General features: G+C 37.3%; 1 protein-coding gene across 1 annotated transcript in view; it reads right to left on the bottom strand.

The window, feature by feature from the left end:
• The window catches only part of LOC133630555 (cadherin-22-like), a 313236-nt gene that overhangs the window by 92981 nt on the left and 207618 nt on the right, over positions 1–12637 (bottom strand). Inside the window, exon 5 of the mRNA XM_062022171.1 lies at positions 4318–4485. Coding sequence (XP_061878155.1) covers positions 4318–4485 — 168 coding nt within the window. The remainder of the gene's footprint in view (positions 1–4317; positions 4486–12637) is intronic.

The following is a 12637-nucleotide window of genomic DNA, read 5'->3' as shown; positions in this document are numbered from 1 at the left end:
AATATCATTCGAGGGACAAACTGTCTTTTCCTTTGGATTCAAAATTATTTCCAACAATCCACAGAGCCTTTTGAATGAACTTTGAGACATTCAAAAGTTTTGCTTCCATGATTTTCTTCGGAAACTTCCTTTGAAAAAACTCTTCCGCCGCCTTTCTTTGCATTCGCCCCGATACATTCTTGGTAGTAGCGTCATGTCCGCAGCGCAATCCAAGAACATGTATTTTATTTTTTTGTCCTGTCCAGCTACTCAGGCAAATCATATAGTTGATGTAGATGCCCATATCGGCTGTACAGATTTACTTTACAAAAGAGAAGTGTGGGATACTTCTCTTGTTGCCTTATTTGTATTTGACTTTATTAAATGGATTTATATTATTATTCGGTGCAGCCGGGCTGGAGCAGGAGGGGATAGAAAGAGAAAAAAAGGAAGACAGAGGGGGAAATTGCGGGGATAAGACAGAGAGACAACAACAACAAACACAACAATAATAACAACAACAACAGAACAACATCAGCGAATAGGATATGTACAATTATGATGGTAAAAGTGATAGTAAAAAAGCAGTTAGTGAAATAAATACTAATAACACAGAAATGACAATGAACATTATTACACTACAAATGGAGCAATACAAATACCAATAGAAATAGCGCTACTGATAATGAATAATAACAATAATTACCTCTATTATCAACAATACAGTTGTTCAAATGCAACAATACATATATGTAATAATAACTTGAAATACAAAAGAAAGCAGATAAAGGGAGGGGAAGAAGGAGAAACGAACAGTAGTAACCTTGTAGATTGTTATAGTAACAATAGGTCAAGCTTTGTCAGTGTGCCATGTGTTACCCAGTTTCCCCCAGGGCATCAACGCTAATATATGTTTGATGAAACGTGATTATATGCATGAGTGTATGTATGCATATGTGTTTGTATATGTACAGTATGTGTATATGTATGTGTGTACAATAAATGTATATGTACAGTATGTATATATGTATGTTTGTACAGTGAATGTATATATACAGTATGTGTATATGTATGTTTGTACAATTAATGTATATGTACAGTATATGTATATGTATGTTTGTACAGTGAATGTATATGTACATGTATGTATATATGGCCATTTCAAGATCATTTCTTGATGCCGTCTGCTATTTAACATCAGCATAGCCATTAGAGATGTACTATTTGTAATCGGTGCCAATATTACAGCAGACATCAGTTAAAACAAGTTGTAAGGGACCGCAATGGCCAGTGTGACGTCATACGTCAACCGGAAAAGTCATTCAGTTATCCGTGCTAAAATGAAATAGGCGCCCCGAATAGTCGAATTAAAGAGTGTGCGTGGACTCTTGGACTTCACACGTAGGTGTGAAAACACAAAAAAATGAACTATTTGAGAAATCAGACTAATTTAGTGCATTGAAACGTAGTGAGTGGGCCTCGGGCCAAACAATGATCTTGGTGTACAGTAGCATCATGAGTGAGGGGTTTGGCACAATATTGCCATACACAAGATAGTGGAGATTGTCATGTTTCATGAACAGTTACCATTGCCATCAATGAATGTATGAACTTAAAAAAGGTCAGTATCAATAGTATGGAAGAAAATGACAATAAAAACATATTTGAAGTCTCTGAATATGTACATTCAATTTAGCAAGCCACCCTTTGGCGGCGGGCCAAACGAAACAAGTCGGCGAGCCAAAAGTGGCACCATTGTGTAAACATGATGGTGATGTGAAATTCATCTTTCATTGACTGCTAGGCTCCAGAAGTGTATTGATGGGGGGTTTGTTTTCATAACATTAAACACTGCTCTTACTTCAAGTGTGATGCATTCATTGAGGATGGGAAAGTCCACAATCATGACACTAAATGGCCCTTAAAGGGACTGTCTGCAACTTCTTTACAGTTACATTTTTATGACCAAAAAATATGACAAGATCCCCACCGGCTAGCACATGTTAGGCTAGCATATGTTACCATTAATGCTTTATAGAATTATATACATATATACAGAGCTATATATATATATATATATATATATATATATATATATATATATATATATATATATATATATATATATATATATATTCTTTTTTTTTTTTTTCTCTCTCTAAATGTGTGTATATTTTTTACAATTATCAATTTGTCTCGATACAACTTTTTCACTTCCAATACGATATTGGAGCTTTGAGTATTGGCCACTAGTGATAATAATTCGATACAATCACAGCATAAATCATATTACATACTTTTGTTATTTTTTTTATTTTGTAGTGTTGTTTACTGAACACAAGGAGTGAACAAAGAAGTATATGTGTTCCGATGATTGTTGTGATGTGGAGAAGGGGTGGGATTAAATAACATCTGCTACTTCCTACTCCTTTTCCGACATGTTGAGATGTAAAACCGTTAGCCTTAGTTTGCATGTAACCTGGTATGCATGTCCGGAATAAAATGAACTAGACTTAACAATTTGTTTATTTTATAATATTCTCTTTTTAGTTACGGTTTAAATGATAAATGGGTTATACTTGTATAGCGCTTTTCTACCTTCAAGGTACTCAAAAGCGCTTTGAAAGTATTTCCACAATCACCCATTCACACACACATTCACACACTGATGGCGGGAGCTGCCATGGAAGGCGCTAACCAGCACCCATCAGGAGCAAGGATGAAGTGTCTTGCCCAAGGACACAACAGACGTGACTAGGATGGTAGAAGGTAACCTTTAACAAAGTGATCACTGCAAACTCATGCATTCTTCGACTCTGCTCCCTTGGACTGGAGTGTGAGCTGCTTTTCTTGTCGTCATTTCCACAAATCTTGCACTCTTCCGCCCTTTTTGATTACCTCTCGAGGAACTCTGAAGAAACGTTTGAACAGCCGAAAACAACACAATCATAGGGCATTTTCTCTTCGACAAAGGCAAAATGGTGCCTAGTACCCATTGAAAACAGAGCTAGCTTGACCCCCACCAGTATTCATTGGGCGGAACGCGAGCCAGACGTGACCCCAGTAACATCCCAGCAATTATCTAGCTCGGGGGTCAGCAACCCGCGGCTCTTTAGCGCCGCCCTAGTGGCTCCCTGGACCTCGTTCAGAGATGCGTGAAAATGGAAAAAGATGAAAAAAAAATAAAAAAATGTGTTTTAATATATTTTCTGTAGGAGATCAAACATGACACAAATCATTCTAATTGTTAAAAATCCCACTGTTTATATTAAACATGCTTCACTGATGAGAGTATTTGGCAAGCACCGTTTTGTCCTACTAATTTCAGCGATCCTTGAACTCATCGTAGTTTGTTTACATGTACAACTTTCTCCAATGCTGCCCCAGAAGGATGTGTTTTATGCCACTCCTTCTTTGTCTCATTTTGTCCACCAAACGTTTTATGCTGCGCGTGAATGCACAAAAGTGAGCTTTGTTGACTTTATTCATTTGCTGAAGTGCTTATCAGGCATATTTGGTCAATAGTAGGTATATTTGAGCTCATTTAATTTCCTTTACTTATGTCCTCTGTGTATTTAATTTATATTTGCATGTCTCATGACACATTATCGGTATGTAATATTAGCTGCATTTCTGATAGTTGTATGTGTGCCATGTTGTTCCAGACCACAGCAATTGTTAACCAGCTTGCAAAGATTGTAATAAATCCATTAGAATAAGACAGCCTACCGTTTCCTTTATCTTGGACACACACATCTATACTTTTGGCCATTCTGAGCCAGTAATTTCCAGGAGTCATCTCATCCTGTGAGAAGCCTCCATTTTTACTAATGATTTCCAATGTTGCAAAAATGTGTAGAATACAAATTAAAATACAACATTTCTGCCAACGAAGATTTGCGTCAGCCTTTGATAGTAGGCTAATATAGACACGTACATCATGTGTTGCCTTCATTATAACACTTGTATAAGCCTTTTAATTTTTTGCGGCTCCAGACAGATTTTTTTTTTGTGTATTTTGGGTCCAATATGGCTCTTTCTACATTTTGGGTTGCCGACCCCTGGTCTAGCATGTTTACCTTTTGTAAATGACTTGATTAAAATAGAAGAAAAGCCCAACCGTGTGTGCTCAGTGGAGGATATTTAGATGTTAACTGGCTGTCCGGTTTTGCACGAGTAACCACGCTGCAGGACTGCCTGTATCGGACATTTTACATGCAAGTCGATATCATCCGATACTTGTTTTTTGGCGGTATATAATGCTTAAAACACACTGGAAAGTTGCAAACAGCTCCTTTAAAGTTATTTCCTGTCATGATTATCCAGAAAGCTACTCACTGTGAGGGAAGCGAGGCGGGTTGTCGTTGACGTCAGTGAGCGTGACGGTGACGGACGTGGTCCCCGAGAGTCCGCCCATCTGGCCGACCATGTCTTTGGCCTGGATGACGAGCACATACTGGTCCCTGGTCTCTCGGTCCATGTTGGGCAAAGCAGTTCTGATGACACCTAAAGGGGACAGATGCAAAGGCTAAGAACTCACTCCTGGGTCTTTGAGTAATGTTGGCCATAGGAATGTCGTACAAAAAGAACGAGATGAGTCGATACACATTCTGAGTGGTACAACGTGAGTATTAGAGTTAAAACAAACCGCCTACAAATACACTATATTGCCAAAAGTATTTGGCCACCTGCCTTGACTCACATATGAACTTGAAGTGCCATCCCATTCCTAAGCCATAGGGTTCAATATGATGTCGGTCCACCTTTTGCAGCTATTACAGCTTCAACTCTTCTGGGAAGGCTGTCCACAAGGTTGCGGAGTGTGTTCATAGGAATTTTCCACCATTCTTCCAAAAGCGCATTGGTGAGGTCACACACTGATGTTGGTCGAGAAGGCCTGGCTCTCAGTCTCCGTTCTAATTAATCCCAAAGGTGTATTATCGGGTTCAGGTCAGGACTCTGTGCAGGCCAGTCAAGTCCATCCACACCAGACTCTGACATCCATGTCTTTATGGACCTTGCTTTGTGCACAGTCATGTTGGAAGAGAAAGGGGCCCACTCCAAACTGTTCCCACAAGATTGGGAGCATGGAATTGTCCAAAATGTTTTGGTATCCTGGAGCATTCAAAGTTCCTTTCAGTGGAACTAAGGGGCCAAGCCCAACTCCTGAAAAACAATCCTACACCATATTTCCTCCTCCACCTCTGTCAGTTTACGTGGCCTACCACTTGGTGGCTGAGTTGCTGTTGTTCCCAAACTCTTCCATTTTCTCATAATAAAGCCAAATGTTGATATTTAGGAGCGAGGAAATTTCACGACTGGATTTGTTGCACAGGTGGCATCCTATGACAGTTCCACGCTGGAAATCACTGAGAGCGGCCCAATCTTTCACAAATGTTTGTAGAAACAGTCTCCATGCCTAAGTGCTTGATTTTATACACCTGTACCGGGCCAGATGATCAGGACACCTGATTCTGATCATTTGGATGGGTGGCCAAATACATTTGGCAATATAGTGTCTCAATTGTGACAAGGAAAAAGTGAAAATTAGTGTTTTTTTATAACAAAAAGAGTGAGGACATGTGGTTACTTTAGCGTCCACCATGCAATGTAGCTGGTCTGCGTGCTGTCACAACACATTTCTGTGCAGAGCAACACATGACGGGGTTAACGTGGAGACACGAGCACAAGCAAGAAGATATTTTGGCTGCCAGGCGCAGCATTTTCGGTCCGTCCAAGCCGTCATGAGCGATTTGGATCAGGCGAGGATCAGACAGTGGCGTCAGATGTCTGATATTTGCCACCGACGCTCCTTCTCATAGGCACGTCCAACACACCAAACGCACTCTTTTCATTAACAATCTTTTTTCTTTTTGCAATCTCAACTTTATCTCTCGGCGCCAAAGACAATAACTCCAGATATATTAACTGCGCACATTTAAAATGCAAAGAAAACTGTGCTAATCCTTCAAAAGCAATCACTGTTGCTTTCAAAGTTAATGACTTTGCGCAGAACGCCACTCATTCATTAAAAGGCACTTATTAAAGATTCCTTGTGAATATATGGAAGATTAGTCATTCTTTGTCAATTTGACTTGCTTTGGTTCCGTCGCTGCTTGATCAAGCAGATCAGAAGCTTGCACGTTGCTCTCTTAATCTTTGAGAGATGCGACGGAAAACCTGTTATCGCGTATTTAATGTACCATCGGATACTCTGTTTATGTTACGGCTTTTTGCTGGTGGGGATCACTGTCGTAAAGAAGCAGTTTAGTAAAAGTTGCATCCTAAACATATGTGTATATATACACACTATATTGCCAGTATTTGGCCACCCATCCAAATGATCAGATTCAGGTGTTCTAATCATCTGGCCCGGCCACAGGTGTATAAAATCAAGCACTTAGGCATGGAGACTGTTTCTACAAACATTTGTGAAAGAATGGGCCGCTCTCTCCTAGGAGCGCAGTGATTTCCAGCGTGGAACTGTCATAGGATGCCACCTGTGCAAAAAATCCAGTCGTGAAGTTTCCTCGCTCCTAAATATCAACTGTCGGCTTTATTATGAGAAAATGGAAGAGTTTGGGAACAACAGCAACTCAGCCACCAAGTGGTAGGCCATGTAAACTGACAGAGGTGGAGGTGGAGGAGGAATTATGGTGTGGGGTTGTTTTTCAGGAGTTGGGCTTGGCCCCTTAGTTCCAGTGAAAGGAACTTTGAATGCTCCAGGATACCAAAACATTTTGAACAATTCCATGCTCCCAACCTTGTGGGAACAGTTTGGAGCGTGCCCCTTCCTCTTCCAACATGACTGTGCACCAGTGCACAAAGCAAGGTCCATAAAGACATGGATGTCAGAGTCTGGTGTGGATGAACTTGACTGGCCTGCACAGAGTCCTGACCTGAACCCAATAGACCACTTTGGGATGAATTAGAACAGCGACTGAGAGCCAGATCTTCTCAACCAACATCAGTGTGTTACCTCACCAATGGGCTTTTGGAAGAATGGTGGAAGATTCCTATAAACACACTTCGCAACCTTGTGGACAGCCTTCTCAGAAGAGTTGAAGCTGTAATAGCTGCAAAGGGTGGACCGGCATCATATTGAACCCTATGGGTTAGGAATGGGATGGCACTTCAAGTTCATATGTGAGTCAACGCAGGTGGCCAAATATTTTTGGCAATATAGTGTATATAAACACAATCCATTTATAAACCTCAAAACAGAATGATATAAAAAATATTTAGCTTTGCTAACTTTACACCAGAAGACTGATTTTAGATAATAGTACATTGGTACCTCAACTTAAGAGTGCCCTAACTTAAGAGTGTTTTGAGATAAGTGTTGTCACTCGGCGAATTGTTAAGTTGCGAGCAAAAATAGGAGTTACAAGCATCACCGCTGTTAGTTGGCATAGCAAATGTCCCCGCCCAAAACATCTGGTCTTACTCGATAGCATTAGCCCAAAGCTAGAAATCGACATAACTGTGCTTTTCCAAGCATGGGAAGGAAGAAAGTAGGTGTGAAGGACCGTGCTGAGAAGAAAAAGTAGATGATATCCATTGAATTAAAGAAATAAATCACTGAACACATGACCGAGTGTTTAGCTAGCTAACTTGTTGAAGCAGTTGGCGCAAAGCGCTGCTAATGTGTGCCCCACAGAAGAACAATGAGTCAATAACGTCAGCAAAAGACATTAAAAATATATTTAAGTGGTGGACATTTATCCATGAAAATATGGAAAAGCTGCTGAAAGGTGTGGTAGACGGAGAAGCAGCTTGAAGAATATATAAATAGGTACATGCGGTACATTATTATTACTAAATAAAACTACTCTACGTGTTTGTACGATATTCTATTGTATTGTTTTTCATAGAATATTTCAGAACTAAACTTTTGTTTTTGGTTTTAAACAGCTCGTATTTTGAGTTACGACCTGCGTTACAGAAGCAGAGGTACCACTACAGAAGGGAAGGGATTCATATGGCCCTATTCCTGGATGGATGGATGGATGGATGGATGGATACCTTTATTGTCACTGTATTTACAACACAACACAACTTTGTTAAACAATCCTATACAGCAGCATTTTGGGTTAAGGCAAATCAGCAGTTATTGTATATGGCAATGAATTGATAACAGTTATATGGCAGTGAAAGATGAATAAAGAGTGAAATGGTAGTAGATAAATGAGCCTTTAAGTGGTAGAAAATACATAGACAGTTAGGTTGCAGTGAATAAATAAACAGCTAAATAGATAGTTAAATTGCAGTGGATTTTATAATGCAGTCTGCTGGAAATTATGGAAAGTGCCACTCTATACAGCAACTGACACTGTGGTCAAAGTTGGGATTGCCACAAAACACATTTTAAGATATTCAATATATTTCACACATTAGGTAATGTAATGTGTGATATTTCTACCTGAATACATGCTTCTGATATTATGTACATTACATAATGTACAAGTTAATCATATTTTTTTTTGCTGCTTGACAATATCCCTCAACTGATGTACTAACATTCATGTAGGTAGAAATATCACAGATTACATTAAAACACCTTTGACAGTCAAAGCATGATCGTAATGAACTACCTGTTTCATTGTGTTACTGTAGCGGATGTGACACAAAGCGCTTTTGATGTGAAGCCAGAGTATGAGAAGGAGTCTTGACAAGACTAAAAATTAAAAATATGTTCACTGTCTGCCTCCTCCCATCTTACTAAAGCAGTTAGTGTAACAATCAACATGTTATGTTATTAATGCACTCAACTGTAATGTAAACACGCACGTGTGTATATATATATATATATATATATATATATATATATATATATATATATATATATATATATATATATATATATATATATATATATATATATATATATATATATATATACACATATGCATATACATATATATATACATATACATATATATTTATATACACACATACACATATATAGACACATACACATATACATATATATATATATATATATATATATATATATATATATATATATATATATATATATATATATATATATACACACATACACATATATAGACACATATATACATACATATATGTATATATATTTACATACATATATGTATATATATACATATACATACACACACACATATATATATATATATATATATATATATATATATATATATATATATATATATACATATATATAAATATATATATATATATATATATATATATATATATATATATATATATACATACACATATACATACATATATATATATACATATATATATATTTATATACACACATACACATATATAGACACATGTATATATATATATATACATATACACATATATATATATATATATATATATATATATATATATATATATATATATATATATATATATATATATATATATATATATATATATATATATATATACATATATGTATATATATACATACATATATGTATATATACATATACATACACACACACATATATATATATATATATATATATATATATACATACGCATATACATATATTTATACATATATATATTTACATACACACATACACATATATAGACACATATATATATATATATATACATATATATATATATATTTCAGATATAAGTGAATTTAATATTATGAAGTAAATTAAATATGAAAGTAAAAGGAATTTTAGTTATACTGTTACGTTTAGGCACATTTAGCGTTATTTTCATCTGTCTCAGGGTGGATGGATCTGAGTATCTTTAGAAAATCTTTTTGCTGAAAATCTCTGCTAAAGGAAACAGCCATTAGCTGAATCCGAGAGAAAATTAGGAAGGACTAATCGATGCCCTTGATAGATCAATTGCGACTACATTTAAAAATAAACCCATTCCAATAAGCGCCTTTACAAGGGACACAAACATTTGCTGTTTGTGTGGTGCGTCCTAAAATAAACAGACATCGGGTTGTTGCCTTTGTGTCCATTTTGTGATGCCTTAATGAAAAGAAACGAGGCCTCTTTTTGTGCACCTCCTCCATCCACGAGTTGTGTGCAACGCTTCCTCCACCTTGCAAGCCAATTAAAGAGCAGCACTATTGTTTGGGCGCCTGCTGAACCCTGTTTACTGCCTTGCATCACAAAACCTGGCGCCCCTTAATGCGCGCTTGAAAAACTTTTTCCCCCGGCTAGACTCTGAGGAAGTTGAGGTGTTGGATTCTAATAACACCTGCACTGGATGACGGGCGCGAGCGGGCGGTGTGCAGCCTGCAGGGAGATAAATGACTCTCCTCACTAATGGGGAGAAGGTCTGAAAAGGAGTAGGAAGAAGCAGAGCGTATAACATGATCTCGGCGTGTTGAATGCTGCCATGAATCCTCATAATAATACTAAAATAAAAACATCTCCTTACACCCGCCTGGACAGAAGTAGAAACTGCTACTTTTTTCCTGGATTTTGAACCCTGTGGCTTATAACACGGAGCGGCTAATTTATGATTGTTTTTTTCCCGCTAATGTCCATTTTGTTTTGTGTTCAATAGTTCGCATTAAACCCAAGCAGAGGACTAAAATAGTGTTATCATTTATTGCTATGGCGCCATCTTTTGGACAAGTTCACTCACTGCAGGTATTGCGATTTGAAAATGTACTCCCTGTTTTAATGCCGTGAACCGTAAATAAGCGCCCATAGCATTTTTGCTCGAAAGGATTCTTCATTTATCACTCCAAGCAACGTTTGTAAGACTTAGACTTAGACAAACTTTATTGATCCACAAGGGAAATTGTTCCACACAATGGATGGAAAGGATAATGCAGGTATTAAGTAGACTACAAATGTACCATAGTAGCAATATAAAATATAACATATATGTAATATTTATATATATACACTACCGTTCAAAAGTTTGGGGTCACCCAAACAATTTTGTGGAATAGCCTTCATTTCTAAGAACAAGAATAGACTGTCGAGTTTCAGATGAAAGTTCTCTTTTTCTGGCCATTTTGAGCGTTTAATTGACCCCACAAATGTGATGCTCCAGAAACTCAATCTGCTCAAAGGAAGGTCAGTTTTGTAGCTTCTGTAACGAGCTAAACTGTTTTCAGATGTGTGAACATGATTGCACAAGGGTTTTCTAATCACCAATTAGCCTTCTGAGCCAATGAGCAAACACATTGTACCATTAGAACACTGGAGTGATAGTTACTGGAAATGGGCATCTATACACCTATGTAGATATTGCACCAAAAACCAGACATTTGCAGCTAAAATAGTCATTTACCACATTAGCAATGTATAGAGTGTATTTCTTTAAAGTTAAGACTAGTTTAAAGTTATCTTCATTGAAAAGTACAGTGCTTTTCCTTAAAAAAAAAATACATTTCAATGTGACCCCAAACTTTTGAACGGTAGTGTATATACAGTATATAACATATACTGATATATTATATTATATGTTTATATAATATATACAATATATAACAAATCCCAATTACCATGTACAGTATTACAGTATATGTAACAACTGCAGCAAAAAATGTATACAAATAAAATAAAAAAGGGCAGCATGAAATTGAGAGTAGATCGGGCAGAAAATATACATTATAAACAAAGAGAGCTAGCTAACATAGAAGCGGTCAGGTAATAGACAGATATCATCTAGTGCTGTATGGCGAGTGAATATACAGCTTGATGGAGTGCGGAATGAAGGAGTTCTTGAATCGAACACTTTTCGGCTTTCCGGATCAGTTTATCAATCCGGTTTAAGTCCCTTTTGCTGGTGCTGCTCCCCCAACAAACCACTGCAAAGTACAGGGCACTCGCCACAACACACTGAAAAAAAGATCTCCAACAGCTTGCTGCACACATTAAAGCTTCCTCAGGAAAAAGAGTCTGCTCATGCCCTTCTTGTATACAGCTTTGCAGTTGTCCTTCCAGTCCAGTCTGCTGTTCAAGTGGACTCCCAGGTACTTGTACTGCCCCATACTGCTACCTCCCGGCTGTAAACCGTCTCATGTGAGGTGTATGTGGAAGTGTTTTTCTACTTATTTGTAAGTGCTATCGCAATGTAATAAAGCTAGCGTCGTTAGCATTAGCCAATATGCTAACACGTTGACAAGTGTCTACGTTAGTATTATCACCTTACAATGTAGGTATGTGTGGACAAATAAAAATATGTAATATTTTAAATGAAACCGGCATTATCAGACAGGTCTTGTCAGGACGATTTCAGTAATATAAGTATCATTTTCCTGTGATAAATATTAAGAAAGTTAGGAGTTTTTTAACCCAGTGAAAATGCACTAATTTATGGTCAACCTCTGTAATACAAAGTCAACGGGGTTCAACATTTTAGGTGTGACCCTTTTTTTTTCTTTTCTTAAATTTCTTAATATTTACTCCAGTTTAAAAAGGTCGGCGACCCCATAAGGGACAAACGGTAGAAAATGGATGGATGGGATCAATATAAAGCAGGGGTGTCAAAACTCATTTTAGATCAGGGGCCACATGGAGAAAAATCTACTCCCAAGTGGGCCGAACTGGTGAAATCACGGCACGATAACTTAAAAATAAAGGCAATTTCAGATCGTTTTCTTTGTTTAAAAATAGAACAAGGACGTTCTGAAAATGTACAAATCCTAATGTTG

This window comes from Entelurus aequoreus, linkage group LG15 (genome assembly GCF_033978785.1).
Source record: "Entelurus aequoreus isolate RoL-2023_Sb linkage group LG15, RoL_Eaeq_v1.1, whole genome shotgun sequence".
NCBI lineage: Eukaryota > Metazoa > Chordata > Actinopteri > Syngnathiformes > Syngnathidae > Entelurus > Entelurus aequoreus.
Note: the sequence above shows the minus strand (reverse complement) of the source record. Positions and strands in the feature narration are given on the sequence as shown.